Genomic DNA, 23,058 nt, shown 5'->3' with positions numbered 1-23,058 from the left:
GTGCTCACCTTCTACTGCAGCACAAAAACCAGCCCCAGTCCCAGCCCCAGCCTCAAAGCCTTGGGATCCTGGGGCCTTCTGTGTTTTAGGATAGTTAGGATCCGTGGCGGCGTGAAGTTAATCCACAAGCTACGCTTAATAGTGTCACATACGTGTGTTGTCTTTCTCTTGCTGGTAGATTCCAGCCACTGTCTCTAGAAATGGAGTCATCAAAGTGCCAGTGGCTCTGCTATGATTTCCTTCTTCTGGGCACTAGATGTCACACTAAGTCAAGCTTTAGAAGTGACTTGGCTAAATAGGGTGTGGCAATTAAAAAAATTTTTTAAAAAAACTACAGCTTTTGGGGAAACATAAAACTTAACTTTGAATTTCTAGTAGAATTCAGAAAATATTTTCTTTTACTCACATACAAACAATTAGAACTGTTAATCAGAGAACAGCAGCTTCTTGTTATCTCTGTTCAACTAAATACACCTTGCTTACATGCACATAAAAACTGTTTCAGTCCTAAAACAAAGGGATTGTTCTGGAGACAGTTCATGCACACTTATGGGCGGTCATTTGTGAGGCTTTCTCCCCCTTTTGTTGGTCTGTGTTGTTTGAGACAGTGTCTCCTATAGCCCAGGTAGGCCTTGACCTTGTTAGATAGCTGAGACTAGTCTTGAACTCCTAATCCTCCTACTTCTGCCTTCCAAGTGCTGGAACTACAAACTGATAGTCCTTTGTGCTCTGAGATGAGGAGAGGCTGTTCTTCCCTACAGAGAGACAGACAGGATACTAACCTGCCAGGGATGCAAGAAGGTCAAAGGGTGATGATGATGTAAGGCTTCCTGAGCTCCCAGAGCAGGCTGTGCCCACACTCCCACCCCCAGCCCTCCAAAGCTCACTTACTCTGATTGGTGTTCTCAGAGATCTATAGCTATGCATTCTGGCTGGAGATTTGCCTGTGCAATCTTTTCGTTGTTGTTGTTATTTGTCTTGGTTTTGGTTTTTTTTTAAAAAAAAAAAAAGACCTTAAAGAATTTGACGTCAATGACTTAAATGTTTGCTGAAATTTTGATGAAATTCTATTGAAATGTTTGGAATTCATTGGAGGCTAGAAAGAATTAATTCAAGCCAGATTGAAAGCTTACAATTAAGTCGTGGGCTTTGCAGTTTGTTTTTTCAAGTAACTCAGTAATGAGCTTGAGCTGTGTTTAATTATCTGCATGAGTGTAGGCACATATTTCTATTGTAATTAAGGTTGTAAATCATGTTTCCTAGGTTTTCAGGGGTTGTAGGTAATCCATGAAGACAAATGATTTTCACCGGAACCAACAAATACCATTGCCTTGTGTTGAGTTGCTCTGATAAATCAGGTTCTAATTGATAAAACAGCATTTTGTGTGTAGGATGTGTTCGTGTGTGGGCGCCATGTGTGAGGATGTGCAGGGGCCAGAGTTAGCCTCAGAAGCCATTCCTCGGGATGCTGTCCACCTTGCCTTTGGGGACAGCATGGTTCACTTGGCCTGCAACTTACGGATTCAGTCAGAATGTCTGGCCATCAGGCCCCAGGGATCCACCTGTCTCTCTCTGCCTGCCTAGTTCTGAGACTACAAAATCATGCCTCCACCTCCAGATTTTTATATGGGTTGTAAGCATTGACATCAGGTACAGAATACTACTCTTCGGATTCATCTGTGTCTTCCTCTAACTCTGGAGATGGGTGAACAGTCATTTGGACGGTGCTTTGTGATTCTGATTCTGCTTAGCTCTGATTTGGCACTTTGCCTCTAGGTTTTATGCTTACCACTGCCTTGTGTTTGAAACCCAAGTTCCCTGGAGACATCCTTCCTTTCTTCTTGCATGTCAAGGCAGGTGCCAGGCACCCGAATGGAGATAGCACAGGCCGCTTTTCTTTCTAGAACTCCAATAGCCGTGAGGACCACACATGTTTTGGTTGCTTCTTCCTGTCTGGGAATACAGAAAGGCTACGGCTCATCTTAGTGGAGGATGTCAGGCTGTCTTTGGATGAAATAGGGACCAGACTGTTTCCTACTGAGTCAAGGGTTGATTTTTGCTCTGTATTCATCAAGGACTCAGTAAGTCAGTGGCTTGGCAATAAAGGACCGCCCCTTCTTGGAAATACAGGTGTTACCTGCCCAGTGGAGTAAAACCAATGACCTTCAGTCTGGTTTGTGCTGTTTGCTTCCTGATTTTCCCACTGACTGACCTTTTTAATTCAAAGCCTTCAGGTCAGTCCAAGATTCTTCATGGTGTACTTTTAAGAAAATGCAGTGGGTTTTGTTTGTTTGTTTGTTTTGATTTGGGGGTTTTATTTTGTTTTGTTTTGCTTTAAGACAGGAGCTTGCTACATAGCTCACACTGACCTATAATGCTTTGTAGACCAGGCTAACCTCAAACTTGCATCCTTCTGCCTTGGCCTCCTGAGTGTTGGGATCATAGGCATGTGCCACCATGTCTAGGTTCACACATAGAAATGTATTGAAATTCATCTGACTTCAAATCACCCAGGGTTAACTGAGCACCTGTGACGTGCCAGGACCTCAAAAAACAAGCAACAACGAAAACCAATGGCGTCTCGGTCATAAGACACTTAGAGAGGCATGAGGAAGATGAGACAGCCATGCCATTCAAAAACGCTGGCTTGAATTTGGAATCTCAGTGTGAAAGACAGCCATGTGAGAGGCAGAAGGCAAATGGGTCTGGATACATAGTAAGGAAACTGAGTCACAAAAGGAGGGTGGCTTCTTTATGGTCCCTTAGCCTTGACCAAGCTGAGTTCATCTTTGGGCCCTAACCCGAGGAATCTAAATGCCCTGCTGCTGAGTATTTTGTTTTATTCAGGGTAGACACCCCCAAAGCCAGAAGGGTTTGTGTGGTTTTGTGAGATCAGCCCAGGGGTTATAGACCGTGTGGGCTTCTAATGTATCTGTGAACTATATATTTGTTTCCCTACAGGTCATGGATTAACAGCAGTCAAAGAAAAGGCTGGGGCAACCCTACGAATCCATAGTGCCAATTCCAGGTCTCCTGAAGGGGTCCCAACTGATGCCGACAACGGACTCTCTGAAAGTGAGTGGCGTTCACCTAGTGTTCAGGGGATTTTTATTATGCTGTGTGCACAACTGCACAGCGGGGGAAAAAAAGCCCAAGTTCAGATCAGCAAAACAGATTCTAACAGGGGTCTTCTCTCTTGCTGTGACAGATGTGACTCCAGATCAGGACCCTGCCGGAGGCCCCCACCCTTCTCCTCCGCCAGGGGCAGCAGGGTCGAGGGGCATGCTGTCAGCCCTCACCAACGCGGTTCAAAACACTGTGAGTCCCCAGCCGGTCCTGTTTTCCCTAGTGGCTCATTTCTTTTGATCTCTCCATCTCGTGACCCAGATACATCAGAGAGAAGGCAGCCTTGCTCATGACTTTGGATTACAGTTTGTTATGCTGTTTTGCTACAGAGTAGGTATAACCTTGGATCTGAAATAATAAGGGCAAGATGAAATACAGCCTGTGTTTGAAAGAAGAGAGTGATTTAGAAGAGACATTTTCCCCCCAATCTGGTTTAACAGTGTCCTTCCCAGCAGCTGCAAGGGCAACATCTGGGTGGTGGGGGAGGAACTCAGAGCAGGGACAGTTGTTCTTCCTGGATCACGTCTCAGTTTTCTTAAAATTATGAAATCGTCTACATACAAAGGACTCGTAACAAGTCAGGAGGAATAGCCCAGAGACCCGCCCTGCCATACTCCTGCAGCCCCTACTCTACCCTTCCTTGCAGAACCCTAAATGTATCCCTGCAAGTCCTGCCCTTCCTGCTTATTTATTCATCTTTTGATTTTTAAAAAGACGGATACATAACCATTCTCACCCCTGAAGGAAGCTTGCTCTCCTATTGGCAACAAAACACTGATAGTGTTGAAAGGAAGCCGAGGCATCCCAAGTGAGATGGGGGAGCTAGCTGGTCCTTGGGGCCAGGAAGAAAAGACTCATTCCACTATCTAGAACAAACTAACTAGATTTTCTAAAATTTGGCTCATGTCCTTTTTAATCACTTATCTGTTTGTGACTTTGAAGAGAGGTGATTGTCCTCTGTGCGCAGCAGGAGCTGACGCCAGATTCTGTCACAGGAAGTCAGCTCAGCCGTGGAGTGTGATGCACTATGGGAGAGAAGGAGACTGTAGACGAGCAGAGCAGGGGGCGTTATCTCACACAGTTGTTAGAGGGAAGGTCTGCCAGGAGTAGAGAAAATGACTGTCCTGTACTTGCATCTCGAGACCCCTAGGCTGGGCAGGAAGAAGGAGACTATCAAGAATGTTTGAGGAGTCCTGCGGCAGAGCCGTTCAAGGGTGCCCATGGGAGTGGAGGAAGCTCACTTCGTAACTCTGGCCTAAAAACATAAAATCATGGCTTGTCATCACCCCCCTCCCCTTTTTTAAATTAAATTTATTATTGTGTATGCATCTGGTGGGGGAGGGGCACCTGTACCGTGATGCTCTTATGAACATGAGAGAACAACATTGTGGAGTTTGTTCTCTCCTTCTGCTTTATGTGGCTTCTGGGTATGGAACTCAGTCTTCGGGTTCTCGCCTTTACCGACGGAGCCATCTTGCCAGTCCTGAGCAATCGATCCATTCTTGAGTGCACCATCCACATCCTCAGCTCCCTTCCCGTGTCCTCCTGAACCTGCACTGCTTCCCACAGTCCCCACCCCATCTGCAAGCTTGCCCTTGTCCAGCAATGCACCTATGCTTCCTGTTCTCACTTTGTTCTCTGTGACCTGTCGTGGCAGGCTGTTGGGGGCCACGTAGAGCAAAGCATGGGAAAGTAGGAGCTGCTGAGAAGCCACCGTCCTCTGTATTAGCTGCTTTTATCATTGCTGGTACAAAAACACCTGGCAGAAATAAGACAGGGAAGAAGGTTTATTTTGCTTGTGGTTCGAGAGGTTTTGGCCACGGCTGCTTGGCCCCATGGACAGAACGTTGCAGGAGTAGTAAGAATACAGGGGGCTCTTTGCCTTCTGGCAGCCGGGATGCAGAGAAAGAGGAACGATTGAAGCCCAAATATAACCTTTAAGGCACACCCCACACACACTGGCCTACTTCCTCCAATAACGCTCCAACTCCTGAAGTTTCTAGAACTTCCTCAAATAACACGGGTAGCTGAGGACCAAGGATGTTCGTGAGCCAGTGGGGAGCACTTTGTACTGAACCCCCTAGCATCCTTCAAAGTATCTGCTTTACAAATCTGTTCCATCGTAAAAGTACCGATCCGATCCCGGATTTGAAAACAAATTCTAAATGCCGGAAATGGAAATGTCTGAATTATGGTGATTGAAAAGCACATGTAGATGATATAAAACTAAAATCTGGCATTTTCGTGTAAGGTGAGGAAAATACAGGTGTCTGCAGGTTGTAATTCGTGTTGTTTTGCTGCAGTCCTGTCTGGAGGCTTCAGAGTAATGTGGTTCTGTTCATTTGAGCAGTGTGTGCGTGCCTCGGCTGTTTTAATTTCCGCTAAGAGGAAGACAGTGTCTGGCAAGGGGATTTTCCAGACTGATACCTGGCTAACAGAACAACTTCTACAGCTGGAGGTCCACGGAAGGCAAGCTGTCTTCCTTCATTAATGTACTAATTATATTTGGTGTTCGCTGGTTTCCAAAAGCACGCAAGAACCATCTGAAACAGCCTGAGGGGCTGCTGCTTCGGGGCCCTGGATTAAAAAATCATCTAAATCAGCTTGAGTATTTGACATTTTAATAACTCACCCCAAATAATACCGTTACTTATGCTAAAATTCTTTCAAACGAACAAGGCAATTGGGTCATCTGTTAATTTTTTGTCATGGATACATATCTATTGATATGCCCAGAGCTGCTGACACAAATCCCTAACGTGTACTGTTTTCCCCCCTCAGCACCATTTTTTAATAATACCACAATTATACAAGACATGCTTTTTTCAAGAAGAAAAGAAACAGGAATTATATAAATGTTCAATCTCATGGTGTGAAAAACTTGTTTTCTATTGATTTTAATACTTGAAGAGAGTGACGGGTACATTGGAACTGCGGGCCACTGCAAAACAGCAAGCTGTAGGAAAACCTAATCTCCCGTGGTTTTCTCATTTGCAGGGCAAAAGCGTCTTAAGCGGAGGTCTGGATGCTCTGGAATTCATTGGAAAGAAAACCATGAATGTCCTCGCAGAAAGCGACCCAGGGTTTAAGCGCACCAAGACGCTGATGGAGAGAACCGTTTCCTTGTCCCAGGTTGGACTAGATAGATCCTCTATCGATTTTCTCCTTTCAGCCAATAAAGTCAAAGCACGTGTTCAAACTTAAGTGGCACAAAAAGTAGCAAGAAAGCTAAGTTTCTGACACACTCCACTGAAATCCCCATGAGGAGCAAGCACTGTTAATGGTCCCTTGTGCACGCAGTCAGTAAACACAGATATTGTGATAAATACGCATTTGGATATAGGAGTTTGCATGTTGCTGTGCATATAGATGGAACATATGTGCATGCGCACATGCACCCACACGTGCGTGCACACACACGCTCTTGCTCTCTCACCAAAGGGCAGCATATTAGTCACACTTGCATACTTATTTATTTAGTAATCTGTTGAAGGTTTTTCCATGCTTTCCAGCTCTGTGCCTCAGTTTATCCCCTGTGCGACGAGGTGACAGCAATACTTCCTAATAACTATGTTGTGACAGTTACACGAGCTAGCCCAGAACCTGATAAGGCACACATGTATACATACATGTACAACTTCTGTTCCAGGTAAGATGATGATGATGTTGGAGCAGTAAAACTTGAGTCTAAAATCTGGCAAATTCTAGCTATTTTTGTTGTGAAATGAAGAAGGGGCCTGAGTTCCTTTCCCAAACTACCATACTTCTTTTGGTCACAGCTGCAGGCTAGCTACATTTAAAAGGTTGCACCGTGCAGGGAAATGTGCTGCTCAGCACCCACAAAGGCCAGCAAGGACGCTACAGCTGAGAGAGTAGCTCTCAATGGGAATTGTCAACGACGAAAGCAGGGTGCAATGGCTGCAGATGTTGGCGCCTCGTGGAGGGCACTTGCAGGGCTGTCAGTGAGCTGGGGGAGGAAGGTGACAGGAACTGACCTGGGCTCAGAAAGGATCACTGTGGCTGTTCTGGTGCAAAGAGAGCAGTGGAGGGCCTAGGACAGGGAAGCCTTTCAGCCTGTGGATCGCTCTTGTTCCTCACAGAGTAGATCATGAGGTGGGCTGAGATGTTCAGGGAGTTACTATCTGAGAGAAAACAGGCCTGGGAGGACCATCAGAGCAGGTACATATCAGAACCCCAGTGAAGGAGGACCAATGGGGCCTGGGAGGACCATCAGAGCAGGTACATATCAGAACCCCAGTGAAGGAGGACCAATGGGGCCTGGGAGGACCATCAGAGCAGGTTTATGTCAGAGCCCCAGTGAAGGAGGACCAAAGGGAAGACTGGGTGGAAGTGTGCCAGATTCCACACTGCTTAAGAAGCTTTGGAAAGGGCATGGGTCCTCTGGGTATTGTCACTAAAGCCAATAGGACAGCCCCTACCCCAGCCTCTAGTGCTCTGAGGTCAGGGAGGCTGCTGAGTTTTATTACAAGTGTTAAACCTTCCCAGTAATGGTTTCACTGGGTTATTTTGAAAACCTTAACAGTCAGAACCTTACTAATTTAGTCCTCAAGAGAGACAGGAGAGAGAATTCCTTCCACAGCCTAGCGAGTTCTTGGCTAACAACCTTAAGAACCCAAAAGGAAAATGAGGCTGCCTGTTTTATTGGCACATAATAGCCTCTATTCCTGGATGATCTTCCCCCTGTGACCTTGTGGCCTTGGCCCGTGTATTTATGGGGCTCTCTGCAGATATTAAAGGACTCCATAAACGTAATGTCCTTGTAAATTTAATGAGAAATCAAATAAAAGATGCCTAGCACCAAAGCAAGCAAGTGCAGAATATTGTTAATAATGGATAGCCTCCATTCTGTCATCTTTGTATTTAAACAACAAAATAACTGGAGGGGTTGGGGGTGTCTCTTATTTAGTATGCACAAGGCCTGGGTTCCATCCCCAACACTGCAAATGTAGGTGATAGGAGGGAAGAGGAAGGGAAGTGAAGGGAGAGGAGAGGAAAGAAGAAAAGAAGGGAATTGAGGAAGGAAAGACAGATGTTATTAATGTGAATGGAAATTCAGCCCAAAAAAATAAGCCGATTTCTATTTGGTGTTCATTTGTTAACTCTTTTCACTGAAGATGTCTCATGCTTCCTTCATGGAAATTTTTTTAAAAATGTAACAGGAAACTCAGGCCAGCCTCTTTCTGTTTTGAAATCTACCTGGGCAGAGAATTCTCAGTAAGATAGCAAAGAATTGCCATTTCCCAGTGTCAGGCTAACTGTGGTGCTGTTTGCATATCAAAGTGCATGCTGGCCTCCAGGCACACTCAGTACCTGTGGCTCCTCTCAGCTCTTCTCACCCCACCTCCCCACCCTGTAACCCAAAACTTCTTCAGCCTGTGGGCTTCCCTTCCTCCAGCTTCTCATTCCTGTATAACCCTGCCATTTCTGCAAAGCTCTTTTTCCTCTTTCTTGCTCTCTCTCTCTCTCTCTCTCTTTCTCTCTCTCTCTCCTCTTTGCTCTTGGCCCTCTCTCCTCTTTGCTGTCTCTCTTTCCTTCCTCTCTCTCTCTCTCCCCGTCTCTCTCCTGTCATGGCTGCATTCAGTCTACCAGCCGGCCATGTTTGTGTTACTCCCTCTCCCGGCTCTGGACCTGTCCACTGCCTCTGGCAGTTCTCTCTCTCATATCTACAGTAAACCCCTTCTCCTCAGCCATCCCTTGGAGCGGTCATTTCCTCACTTTATGTCTAGTGCACTGAAAACTGTCAGTATAGAAAGTGTGGACACTTGAGAACACTTGAGAAAAGAATCAACCAGGTGGGAGAAGACCTCAGTGGGCAGCAGCAGAGCCCCTGTGTGCTTCCTTTTGCTCTTACTCCTAGGCTCGGAGGCTTGCTTTGCTTGGCTCAGAGGAGAAATGAAACAGAATAGGTAAACATTAGTAAACAGTATCAATCATGTATCTATTTACCATTCTTTTAAAATGTATATTTTAAATAAAATATAATTACATTGTCTTCCCCCCTCCTTTTCCTCTCTTCAACCCTTTCCATTGGCCCCTTACTCTGTCTCAAATTCGTGGCCTCTATTCTCTTAACCTGTGTGTGTGTGTATTTCCTTAATTACTGTAACGTGTGCGTGTATATAATTTCGAAGCATATAAACACAACCTGCTTAGTCTGTATAAAGTTACACATATATATATATATATATATATATATATATATATATATATATATGTTTTTAGGCTGACCATTCGGTTTGGGATACTTGGGGGCCCTTCCAAGTATCTCTCAGCATTCCTTAGTTGCCTATAGATTTTTACGTAGGGTTGAGGCCCCACTAGCTTCCCCCCTTCACATTAGCATATCCATTGGTGTTGTCTTTGTTCATGTCTTGTTTCGGTAGCCATGGTGATGAGACTTCATGGGGAATCTGAAAACCTCCTCCCTGAGGACTAGTTTTTTATGGTAACAGAAGGCACCATGCAAGCCTCCAAGGAACAAGAGCCACCCATAGTCCTAGCCAGTTCTGATGCCCATGAACTAAAGCAATGACCAGCATGGGGAAGGGTGTAATAGTGGCACAGATACCTAGGCAGTAACCAACAGCTTTCTAATTAGACCCAATGTCCTCTCAACAATAGGGAAAGTATACCTAGTACTGGAAACCAAACCCACTCACCCAGAGCCAGTGAGGTCATGAGGGAGAACCCACTACCACCTACTCACAAAGAATCATTTTGAGAAATTCCAAGTGATAAAGGTGATTTTTCAGTTAACGTCTGTCTTCCCCACCACCTCTGTATCTTGCACAGGAAGGCAGCATGGAAGGAGCTGTCTAGTACATGACCATTGTGTCTCTGCAGATGCTGAGAGAGGCCAAGGAGAAGGAGAAGCAGAGGCTGGCCCAGCAGCTCACAGTGGAGAGGACTGCACACTACGGGTTGCTTTTCGATGAATATCAAGGTTTGTCACACCTGGAAGCCTTGGAAATTCTGTCCAATGAGAGTGAGAGCAAGGTACATCCACATGGGTCATTTGAACAGCCTTATTGGGTGATGCGTTTCCTTAGCAAAACAACATGTTTTCTCACCTCGTGACTTATGCTGAGGTCTCATGAGCTGTCCAGCTTGATGTCCCCTCTAGCCACTTACGGTTTCCTCTCGCCCTGTGCTCACCTGTTATTCTACCCAGCCCAGAAGGCTTACTACCCCTCCTCAGGGCAGAAAAGGCTGCTCTTAAACTTGCCAGCCAGGCCCTCTTTTTGGCGATCTCATTCCCAGATCAGAGATCCCTCACCAGCCCGTGCCTTTATTCTACCCAGTGAAGACAGGATGGCTTGTATTTCTGTTAGACTGTGGACCTCAAGTGTGTGTTGTTTCGTGAGTTCGGCGTTACTTATTTGGTCACCTTCATCAGAATATCTGGGTCAAAAAAGACAAAGCCATCCCTTCCCTCCAAGACCTATTTGAAAATGCTCCCACTGAGAAACCTATGAAGCCTAGATTACCAAACAGACAGCCCTATATGTTGAGGGAGCTACGGGCTGCTGTGTTCCTGCCACCCAGCTCCCGACCGACTGGCTAGCTTATGCCCCAAAATAACGACACAGAAACTGTATTCATATAAACACTGCTTGGCCCATTTCTATTAATGTGTGTAGCACCATGAGGTGCGCTTACCAGGAAGATTCTAGCCTACGTCTATCCTGGGTCGGAGCTTCATCGCGTCTGCCCTGGAGAGAGCAGCATGGCGTCTAGCTCACTTCCCTTCTTCCCAGCATTCTGTTCTGTTTACTCCGCCTACCTAATTTTCTGTCCTATCAGGGCCAAGGCAGTTTCTTTATTTAACCAATGGCCTTCCTCCATCACCTATACATTCATACTCTCCCACGTGACGCCAGGAAGATGATTCGCTATGGATTGGAGGCAAGGCTAGGCTTTATGAGACTCTGTCTCAGGAAAGAAGCCAACCGTGCTAGGGGATGGCTCCACAGGCAAAGGCACGTGCTGCCAAGCCTGACTACCCGAGTTCAATCTCCAGGATGCCCAAGGTGGACGGAGAACTGATTCACACCTGCAGGCTGTCCTCTGGCCTCTGTGAGCACACACAAATAGAATTTAAAAATTAAACTATTAAAAAAAAAGCAAGCGAGCAAGCAAAAACACTGTTGAAGGATAATTTTTTTTTAAATGAAACAAAAAGATGAAAATCATGACTCATACTGATACAAAATAAGCACCTAATAAAGATCTTACTTAGTTCATTAATTAAATGAGGAAAACAGGCAGGTGTCATGGCCAGCTGTAGAGAAAACCAGAGAAAGAATGTTGAATCATAGTTGCAAATAGACCCAAGCTTGCCAACGGGCGGGGGGAGGGGGGCAGACTGCCCTCCGCCTATAAAACTCACCTAAAATCCTGCTGTGTGTCTGTAGAGAGACGGCTTCCCACTGCCATCAGCCTTGCGCAATTTGCACAGTTGTAAAATTGCTCCCTACATTCAGAATCTCATAATCCGGTAAAAATAAAAATGCAATTTCCCACCAAAGCACAAAATTCTCCCCGTGAAAGCTGAGTCTGGAATCAGCCTTTATGTGATTATACATCAATTTGAGGCTGTGGGAATCTGGACCTCTCTTCTTGCAATCTGCTTGACATGACGATGATGGTAAAACCCGCCTCGCAGGATTTCAAAAGGGATTCCGTGAGATAGCCTGCGAAAGAGCTCGTAGCGGCGTGACTGGTACAAATAAGGTGCTCAGTAAATGCCAGCTGCTGCTTAGCACGCCCACGGGTTTGAGTAAACATAGCGTTGATGGCTTTGTATTTTACATGCGCTCTGATGCTCTAAATATCTGTTGTTGTTATTATTTACAACATTACAGGAGACAATAGTAGAGAGGTTGCATTCTGGTTGGTTCCATCACAGACCTCAGTTGCAAAACAGCCCTTGGGTTCTTCAAACAATCCTCCTGCCTCCGCCTCTTGAGTGCTGAGATTACAGGTGTGAATTTCATAAGGTCCCATCCATGAGGAATTGGCCACCTCGCTCTGGGCCATACAGCGAAACAAGAGAGTGGAACAACCCACTCACTCAGGCCCAGGAAGCAAAAGAGAGGAAGAGCCCCCTCCAAGGATAGGTCTCCAGTGGCCTAACATCTCTCCCTGCCCCCACCCACAAAGGCTTTACCACCTTCCAGTAACTCCAAGCTAGGGAGCAAGCCTTCAACTCAGGGGCCTTTGGGGAACGTCCCAGAGGGGATCATATCTTCCCTTTGTGAATTGTTTCCACAAGCTTTCTTTCCCCAGCCTGGAGCTTTCTGTGACAGTCAGGGAGCAATGCAGAACTTGTAAAACGCTCTGGGTGGTGCTGTCATAAGCAGTCCTACACATCTATGTGAAAACCAGCAGAAGTCGGAGAACCTGGTCAGCAGGCGGCTTCCTGTACTCAGGGGTTAGATTAAAGGACACAGGCCCCCCACAGGAATACAAGCGGAAGCCCTTATTGAGGTCTTCAGGCACAGCTAATGACACCCTGTGCCTACCAGAGATGTATTTATAGCGCGGTGACTGGGGGTGATGGAAATGCACATATTTCAAAATTGCTGGAAAAATAAACTTAAAACATTCTCACCACAACAATGGTGTGAGGCAATGTTTCATAGATACCTTCACTGGCATGATGCACCCAGGGTGTGCACATGTCAAGTCACCACGCTGTGCCCCATAGATACAAGCATGGTGACATGGGCCTGAATCCCAGCCATTGAGGAGCCTGACGCAGATTGGCTTCAGATTCGAGGCTTGTCTGGGTTACAGAGTGAGTTCAAGGCCAACCTTGAAAACCTAAGGAGACTCTGTCTCAGATTAAAAGTGGATGGAAAGAAATTTTAAAATGATGGAGGATAAAGCTCAGGGATAGATCATGCACAGGGTCCTGGGTTCAGTCCCTAGCACTGAAAAGAAGTTGTTTAAATTCAATCTAAACTTAAAAATAAGGGCCAGCAAATGGCACATCGGGTGCAAGCACTTGCTGCCAAGACTGTGACCTGAGTTTGATCCCCTGGAACCCAAGGGGCAGAGGGAGAAAATCTCTGCTCTTTATGTGCATGCGCGCGCGCACACACACACACACACACACACACACACACACATGCACACACACTAAACATGTGAGAAATAAAGTGAATAAGAAAAGGGCTTCAGGCCTTTGTAGTTTGGAGGGAGGCAAAGGGCTTACCTAGCATATGCGGGGTCCTGAGTTCAAGTCTCAACCACCTCGAAAACAGACAGTAGAAAAAAACTTCACAGGATGACTCCCTAAAATCGAACTCTCAATAAATACATCCTACAAATTATTCGAGACCCACTTATACTAAGAAAACAATCATTGCGTGTCTGAAACACAAATTTAACTAAGTTGCCTATGTTTACATGTGTAAGACTCCAACTGCCTTTTGCCTCAAACTGCTGTGCACGGGTAAGGGAGATACCATTGTTCCAGCTCCACCCACATCCCCTTGCAAGCACCTGCCTCTAGTCATCACCCGGGTTCACACTGGCCTCAACACAACTCAGGAAAGAGACCCACTCAGTAACCTGGAGGGCACTCTGAAAGAGGAAGCATCCCGTGTGTCCTGTGGACTCCCCTGTGTCCAAGTCTAAAAGGAGTATTGGATGGCACCATTCTCTAGTGCTTTATGGTCTTCTGAGTCCCATTAACCTGAGGAAGTAGAGAGGACGCTGCCATTCGAAAGCTGTGGACAAGAAAGGACGCTCATTGCGTCCACTGTTATTTCATTGGCTGAGATTCAGGCTCAGCAAGGAAAAAGGAAGGCAGGAAGAATTGGTGCTGGAGAGAGGGCTCAGTGGTTAAAAGTGCCTACTACATAGTCATGAGGACTGGGGGTCAGACCTTAACACCCACATAACAATCCATGCACACACACACCGCACCGTCATCATGCACACATACACTGTCATCGTGCACACACACACACACACACACCATACGGTCATTGTGCACACACACACACACCATACGGTCATTGTGCACACACACACACACCATACGGTCATTGTGCACACACACACACACCATATGGTCATTGTGCACACACACACACACACACCATACGGTCATTGTGCACACACACACACACCATACGGTCATTGTGCACACACACACACCACACCTTCATTGTGCACACACATATCACACCTTCATCATACACACACACAATATTAAATAGGATCAGATTGGTTCTAAGCCAGACCCGGCAGTGTGATACATAATAAATGTGAAAAATGAATCATTTTGTCTCCATTACACTCGGTTGCATTTTTTTCTTTTCATGGACACCCTGTCTACCCTCGTGTGACCTGAACAATACTCTACCTAGTACCAAGCAGTCAGTCAGCATTCCTTTAGTATTGAAGAATGCATGATTATTTATTATTTATTCTTGAATCCGACCACAGTTCAGTGCACATCACTGTGGCCCAATGGGGAAACAGAGCATAGTAAAAGGCAGGCTCTCAGAAGGCCAAGGCCAGAAGGACTGGCCAGGAGCCACAGAGCACATTGGCTGCTACCTGCCGAACTGCACGGCTAATGGGCTTCATGTTGATTTCCTGCCAAGCGTCCTCCAGAGCCTTGGGCAGGCACCCAGTGATGTGCTTAAGCACTCAGGAAAATGGAGTCTGTCAGGCTGGATGCCCTGCCTGACTCTTAGCCTGGTGTGTTGATCTACTGCCCCATGAACACTGCAACCTAACCCAGGGAGGACTGAGCTCCCTCCAGCATCTGACTTGCAAAATGAAAAAATAAAAACTTACAGCCTTACCTCATTTTCTAATATGATATTTCATGCCCCGTGACCAATCTGGAAATTCAAATTAGTCTTCAGAGGATGGCTGGCCATCTGTACTTGTTTTGAAGTGTGCACAGAGGGTACTGTCAGAAGAGAGACTCCGAAGGGGAGCAGGGGTGAGGTCAGTCCTCTTCTCCCAAGCTCTCCCTGCCCAGCTCCTTAGCCCCCCCCCCCAAGGCAGAATGACCCTGCTGTGCCCTTCGCCCACATCTATTCAGGCTGAAACCGGTTGATTTGGGCTTCTTCCTTCCTCCACAGCAGAGGTTCTCAGCCTTCCTGATGCTGTCACCCTTTAATACAGCTCCTCAGGTTGTGGTGGCCCCCAACTATGTAATTATTCCACTGCTGCTTCCTGACTGTAATTCTGTGACTGTTATGAATCGTAATATCAATATCTGATATTCAGGATATCGGATACACGGCCCACAGTGTGAGAAACTGCTCTAGACTCTTAGCTCTCAGAAATGGAAAAAGTGCCTTGGGCATTTTTGTAAACTTAGTGTAAGTCTTGTCTAATAAGAACTTATGTGGCTCTATGTGTGTGTGTGTTTGATATTTCATTTATTGAGCATCATAGGTTTTAAGCCAGTTCTTTTGCTTTAATGGTCAAGGTGACCTTGTAAGATAGATATCCACAGCCCCTACTTCATAGATAGAGCCAAGGCGTAGGAATATAAATTATACAGGGTCAGCAATTAGTGAGTGAGGAACTGATATTTGAGCTGTCTGGAGGTCAAAGTGTGTTTTAGCCACTATGATAAATGGTTCCCACCCCCATTGACCGGTGCCATTTGCTTCATATTTGTTCTTTACCGCACAAAGGACCATAAGGAAGTGCGGGTCCTGCCTTAGGAACGAGATAATTAGTCCTGCGTGGCAACTTGTTCCTATAACAGTAGTTCAGAAACTGAGGCAAGAGGAGCTCAGGTTCAAGACCGGCCTGGACCTTAAAGTCAATTCAAGGCCAGTCTGGACTATATACTGAGATGTAATAGGGATAGTAAAGGAATGAATAGCCTGAGGCCCAGGGAGCCGATGCTCTGAATGGGCGGGTGCAGAGCCAACTCTCCCTTACCTCCCGCCCCGCTGCTCTCTCACTTGTCTTGAGAAAACTGGAGACAGGCAAGTGGATCTCTGTGAGTTCGAGGCCAGCCTGGTCTGTGTTCACAAGAAGAAACGATGACACTTAAGATGACCTATTTTTTTTCCAGGTTCAGTCATTTTTAGCATCGCTGGATGGAGAGAAGCTAGAACTCTTGAAAAATGACCTAATTTCTATCAAAGACATCTTTGTAGCCAAAGAATCAGAGAGTGAAGCAAGTCCAGAAGAACAAGGTAAAGAGACATAAACACCAAGATAAACCCATGGGACGCAGTTGCTGAGAAAACAGCCCTTTGAACTGGGTTTACTTAATTCAGGTGCTCGTCTTGAACGCCCTGTGCAGCTGTTGTGGGTACCTGGGCTGGTCACAGGATAGCCCTCTCTTTGCTGAGCAGGAGCCCCATCCTTTCTCTGCATGGTTCCGGGCTCATCACCAGCCCACAGTAAATGCAGAAAGTCAAATGACGAGAGCGCAGTTGGCTGGGCCTAAATGACTATCGTGGACGTTGCACTTCTTATTCCGCGTGTTGATGTTGTAGGCTGCAACTGATGACCATGGTGCATAAGTCTTGATAACTTTGTTATTCCTTTTCATCCCTGTGTGGAGGAGTTGTGCATTTACATGTGTCCCGTGTGAATACATGGGATGTGGAGATCTGAATAGTACAGTTTTGGTGTAGGAGGCTGGTAGCCTAGCAACACAACAGTGCCTAGCCGTATGAGAGCCCGAGTTCAGTTCCCGGCACCACACAAGAAGTACAGTTCTGCCCTGGTTGTGCCATTTTCTCCAAGTGCCCCAGGATGAGGTGTTTCAAGTTGAAGATCACAGAGTGAGTGAGTGAGGTATACACATCTCGACAGCCTTCCGCCTTGTCTTAGTTGCTTTTCTATTGCCATGAAGAGACACCATGATGAAGGAAGTTTATGAAAGAAGGCATTTAATTACAGTTTCAAAAGATTGGTCCATGACTACTATGGTGGCGAATGTGGAGGCAAGCAGATAAGCATGGAGCTGGAGCAGAAGCTAAGAACTTACATCCTAATCTTCAGGAGAGAGAGAGAGAGAGAGAGAGAGAGAGAGAGAGAGAGAGAGAGAGAGAGAGAGAGAGACTGGGCCTAGCAAGGACTTTTGAAACCTCAAAGCCACCTCCCAGTGACACACCTCCTCCTCCAACAAGGCCACACCTAATTCATCCTAAACAGTCCACAACTGGAGACAGCATTCAAATATATGAATCTATGCGGCCATTCTCATTCAATCCCCCACAGCCTCAGAAGTGACCTGAACCCACAGGCATCCAGCGCCTTTGTAAGAGAAGCGAGGCTTCTTTTAAGAAGAGAAAAGAATCTCAAAGTTGGCCATTACCAGTTACTACACTGGTCATCCAGTGAGGAATAGAGTCAAGCATTTGCTATATACAGGGTGCCTTCCTACAGATATGACAGTTATAGGCACCATACCACAGGGGCTCCCTGGAGTTTGTGCCAATGGTCAGAGCAACCGCAGATTCAAGGTTAGCTGCTTCTAGGAGCAATAGAAAATCCCACTGGAAACCTTTCCAGTAATTTCTTGAACAAGTCCCCTGGCCCTGATGAAAAGAGTATATATCTCTACTACATCCTGGAGACAGTGCTGCATAGTCCAGGACCTGTCAGAGGCTCAGAGTAAATACATACATAAAAACATACGTTACGGATCTTGGCATACAGAACTGCTCAAATACGTTAGCTGGCGTTATTCTTGTGCAGTGTGTCAACGCAATACCAGGGAGAGTGGGGAGTCAGAGTAAGCTGCAGCTTCTATTCATCATTGTACCTGTCACGCCCTACCATGCAGAGTGGTGACAATACGCATTCACACTGTCACCGTCAAGTCACAGAAACGTTTTGTTCCCAGATGCAGTATTATATGCCTTTAGTCAAAGCTCAAACACAAAGGCTTTGGGGACCCAAGATAAACCTATAGATGCCCCTTTCCAGCCCTAACCATCACCCCAATGAGGCTCTTCTTCAAGCTCATGATACATGAGTTAGATCTTGTTCCTGCTGGCGTGACATTCAGAAAGGATTTTTAAAAATGGACCCCAGAGCTGAGGAGAGGGCTCAGCCAATAGAGTGCTTGACAAAATCAGTGACATACTCCTGTAATCTCAGCTGGGAAGAGGTGGCAGAAGCAAGCTTGTAGGCCAGCTAGTCTGGCCTCTGCCTCTTCCTTGAAGTTCCTGGCCAGTGAGAGACCTGGTCTCCAACAACATGGGAAAGACCCCTGAGGAATGAACCAGTGTTGTCCTCCGGCCTCTCCAGGCATGCTGCATGCACATAGCCACAGCCACGGATGCATCCACACCCACACTGGGACACATGGACGCACACACACATGCACACCCACAACTCCATGTTCTCATAGACATCAGAGACGTTGTTGCTAATGCAGAGTGAAACCACACCGCTTCTTGTCGGTGCCGCTCCTTAGAGAGGAGACTTGAGTCTGTACTGCTGAAAGAAAATGTCGCCACAGGCAACGTGGTATGTTCTCATACTACAGAGCCTCATTCCGTAAATTGAGATTCACACACAGACACACAAGCACGCACATGCACTCATGCGCACGCACACACACCGAAGTGCTAAATGTCATATTTTGAGAAAATTGGGGGCTGGAAGGTGGAGAGATGGTAAATTTGTCTCTCTTTCCATGACAAAAGCCTATTAGCTCCTGTAATAGATCCATTTTCCCCAAAGGGCATCTCCAGATGATCAAAACACTATTAATTTTCATTAACTTAATTTAATAAATAAATGTCATTCAGATTCTTAATGAGGCTCTGGGAGAGACACCAGAGGTGTTGTTGTAGAACCAACCCCATCCCGTGGCGTGTGACAGCTCCAAGAGGCTAGAGGGGTTACCCAAAATCCAGGAGGGTGGAGGGGTTACCCAAACACACGGGAAAGGAATCTTACCAGTGGAATGTGAAAAAAATTCCAAGAGCAAAATTCTGGCAGAAATCTAAGCATTTTCACCAGGTTCCTTTTGTTGTTGTTGTTGTGATTTTTTCTTATAAATGCACTTATATTCCTAAAAGCCTCTAACAACTAAATAATTTATTCGGTAGTCTCAGGAAGTATAATAATAAACTGCCATCTTCTAGATATATTTAATATTGGGCTCCTGCACACTAAATAACACTGGCTCATGGTTTGCACACCTGTCTTTCCGGCACAGTGCAGGCTCATCAAACTGCATGGCCCTCTAATTTGCTTTACCGTGACTCTGAGGAGAATTTAAAAGTCCACTTTCTGTTTTTATTGCCTTGGGGAAATTCTCTTGGCCATGTATACAGGCCGAGAATAGCAGTAATAGTCTTCGTGGCAACATTTATTTTCATCTGCTTTTATCTTTTTATTTCTAGTGATTTTTTTTCCCTTCTGAAATACATGCTAAAAGTTACTGGTATATGTCTAGTAGAATTGACGCACATTTAAAAGCTGGACCCGCCTGAAGTACTTGTGTTCTGATTTACTGTGGATTCCCACCAAATGTATTTCACCTTGTGTGTCCGTGTCAGTGTGGTGCATGACGGTTCCTTTACGTAGTTTTCCACTTTTACAAAACAACTCAACAGAGTTGCGTTTGGCTCTTATAGTAACTAAAGCGGGAAGGATGGGATTGCCGTAATGCAGTGTGGCAGGATGCTTGCTTAGCGTGGGTAACTGTCCAAAAGTACAAAATAAAATTTACGAAAGGACTAAGGGTGAGTTTGATTATCCCCAGCTAACGGGGTGTGGGGCATGGGGGGACAGGAAGTGGTAAGCTGAGGCAGTCTGGTGGCTGGTTTCCTGCCCCAGAGGCAAAGGTATGGGCTGGGGTGGAAGCCAGGTGTAGGCCTCAGCCAAGGGCCCCTGCCCCGCAGACCGGCCTCACTGCAGACCGGCCTCACGCAGGCCTTGTGGAATCTCCCTTCCTTCCTCTCTCTCCTTCCTCCCCCTTCTCACCCTCCCTTCCCACCTCCACTCCTTGGCTAATGGAGTCTCATTCTCTCTTCTCTCCAAGCATCGCCTAGGAAGCTTTCTCCACACTCCTGCTCTGAGAAGCAGAGTACAGAGGAGCACTTCCCTTCCTGGCTAAAGAGTTGTCCCCTCCTTGCCTCATCCTGAAGCTCTGTCTACCCCCAGGACACACATCTCACCTCTGGCCTCCTTAGTGTCCCCTGAACTTTGACAGGCACATTCCCCGCCACTGCCAGGCTGCAAGGCTGTGCCTCCCCTGACCTCTGAGGCTGTCAGGTGGCTGCTGCACCAATTCCATCTTTCCCTTTTTAGTCACCATATGAACCGAACACTACAATGTTGAACTGTTCGCAAAACTGGAAAATTCAGGTGAATGAGTTCTTATGTACCACACTGACCGGAACACACAAACACTAAATGTATTTGGCGGGAATTGATGCTAAATCAGAACAGAAATGCTTCAGGAGGGTCCAGCTTCTAAGTGTGCGTCCGTTCTTCATAGCTTCCTTCCCTCCTTCCTTCCTCCCCCTATCTGTTCAGGCCCCCACAGCAAGCACCACAGTGCGCCTCATAAACAGCAGGGACTTTTTCTCATGGTTTAGACGGATTTCTAAGATCCGGGTGTTGGCAGATCTGGTGTTGAGGCGGGGTCCATTTCTGGGCCACCGGTGGGGTCCATCTCTGGACCACAGGCAGGGTCCTCTAGATATGTCCTTCCATGGGGGCACAGGCCAGCCAGCTCTCTGGGAACTCTTTCAAAGGACACTAATCTATTCCCAAGAATGCCGTGGTGCCATGACCTAAAGCCCCGGCTGCTCATAATATCACCCCTGGTGATGAGGTGTCAACACGAGCTCTAGGGACTCACGAACATTCAGAGTAAAGCTCTTGCTATAGTCTGGGAACTGGGCTCAGCTCACAGCCATCCATCCAACATCCTCTTCCAACCTCCACTGACCTCCATGGGTACCAGGCATGCATGTGGTACACATACATATATGCAAGCAAGCACTCATACGCATAACAATAAATAAATATTTTAAATTTTTGTAATAAAGTTCCTAAGTTATAGCCACCCCTAGCCTTCTCCCATGGTTTATACTTCTCCATAAAATTCACCACTTGACATAAATATTTTGTTTATCCATTTGTTTATTGACCTGTCTCCCTTGTGAGAATATAGATCATAATGAACAGATCAACGATAAACATTTTGAGCAGACCCACAGGCCCCCCTGGCTATCTTTATGAGCTGCCCATGAACCATTTTTCTATAAAGCTGAAACTAACGTATCCTGGCAAGTGTGAGGTACAGTGTTTCTCACATGACTTAGCCTTCCCCAAAGGTACACCTGGGTTCTGGCGTGAGCCTGGGTGCGTTCTTCACAGAGGGCTTTGCACACATACCATCAGGCCAGATTACTTTTATTCTTCCCCACAAGGGAGCTGATAAACCCATTATGGAGTCAGTACTTCAGCACCTGCCTGAAGGTTTAAGATGGCTTTGTCTTGAAGTCACAAAGGAGAGAAGGACACTGTAACTTTTAAAGCTCTTTGTTGAGTTTTCCTACCAGGAACATCTATTTTCAATTCATGATATGTGACTATACTATATAACAAATATCATGTGATTATTGTGTTGTAGACATATGATAAATACTGTATCATCAAGGTGATATTTTCTTTAGCATGGACTATGTTCCAGTCACTGGGTTAGGAATGAGTTAAATTCCTCTCTGTCCTTAGGTAGCTTCCAGTCTGAGAAAATAGATCATTAAAAAGTATTAGAATGCCACTTAGGTATCCTAGGGAACCATGGGAAATTTCTCCAGAGAGAGGATGTTACATCAGAGTACACACCCAGCTGAGAATTCTGCTCACTCAGCCCTGTGGCCCATCCTCAGCAGAGCACCCTGGGCATCATCAGAGTCACAGCCTGAAGCCTAGCAACACTCTGGGCAGCAGGCCTCTCAGGCCTGACATGGATCGTGCATCTATCTGTCCTCTTATTCTTTTGCCAACTAGCTATGGGCCACTAGAGCTGTGGTCCCAAAACGCGCAAGGCCTCTCCCTACCCTCTGTGGTGTCTGAGCCAGCCTAGGGGTGCCCTGGTGCCAGAGGCCTGCAGCTAGGCCTTGGCAGCCCTCTCCAGGCAGCCTGCCGCTTCCCTGCTGGGCTCACCAGTGGAAGACATGACATCCATCTTCCCAGGCAGCCCCAGGGCACACTGCCACAGCCTCTCCTTAGTCTACCCCACGTACAGGCTGCAAAGTCAGGAGAGCTGCCACATTCTGAAGGATGGAAAATAAATAAATCACGCTCCTTACTTCTGTCATGTTCTATTTCTAGGCCTAGAAGAAAAGGGCGAAGAATTTGCTAGCATGCTTACCGAACTCCTGTTCGAATTACACGTCGCCGCCACACCTGACAAACTCAATAAGGTCAGAACCAACCCATTCTGTGCCTTTGGTTTCAAGGGGCTTGGGGAGGTAGGGTCTCAGTTGTAAGATTCCACAGAAACGGAAAAACACCAAACCCCTCTGGCACCGCCGCGGGAGGGGAGTCTGAGGTCGGTAATTAGTATCTGAGGGGCAGCGTGATGTCTGCGGGAATTCTGGGACCTGCCTTCTGTAATTTTACTAGTGATTATCTGTGACCTTGAAAAAGTCAGTTACTCTCTCACAGTGAAATAGAAATTTCTGTCAGAGGACTGTTATCTTCAAAGTGAGGTGGAGGGGAATCACCAGGGGCCTTTTCCAGACTCTACTCTTTGCCCTGCCTCTTAAAGAGACAGGTCAGTTTTGAGAGTTGAGAGTCATACCTCTCCTCCCACCAGGGCTGCTGCTGCTGCTAGAACTGTCTTAGGACGGTCCAGCTTTGGCGGTCCAGCTTCCTTTAACACCACAGTGCATTTTGCAAGTTAGTACAGGGTCTTGCTGTGGGGTTTCC

General features: G+C 46.4%; 1 protein-coding gene across 1 annotated transcript in view; it reads left to right on the top strand.

The window, feature by feature from the left end:
- Fam114a1 (family with sequence similarity 114 member A1) overlaps window positions 1-23,058 on the top strand; it is a 66,555-nt gene that overhangs the window by 30,089 nt on the left and 13,408 nt on the right. Inside the window, exons 4-9 of the mRNA XM_075943430.1 lie at window positions 2,962-3,075; window positions 3,209-3,318; window positions 6,124-6,258; window positions 9,991-10,143; window positions 16,211-16,334; window positions 22,459-22,550. Coding sequence (XP_075799545.1) covers window positions 2,962-3,075; window positions 3,209-3,318; window positions 6,124-6,258; window positions 9,991-10,143; window positions 16,211-16,334; window positions 22,459-22,550 — 728 coding nt within the window. The remainder of the gene's footprint in view (window positions 1-2,961; window positions 3,076-3,208; window positions 3,319-6,123; window positions 6,259-9,990; window positions 10,144-16,210; window positions 16,335-22,458; window positions 22,551-23,058) is intronic.

This window comes from Microtus pennsylvanicus, chromosome 12 (genome assembly GCF_037038515.1).
Source record: "Microtus pennsylvanicus isolate mMicPen1 chromosome 12, mMicPen1.hap1, whole genome shotgun sequence".
Lineage (NCBI taxonomy): Eukaryota > Metazoa > Chordata > Mammalia > Rodentia > Cricetidae > Microtus > Microtus pennsylvanicus.
This window is presented reverse-complemented; position numbering and strand designations above follow the sequence as displayed.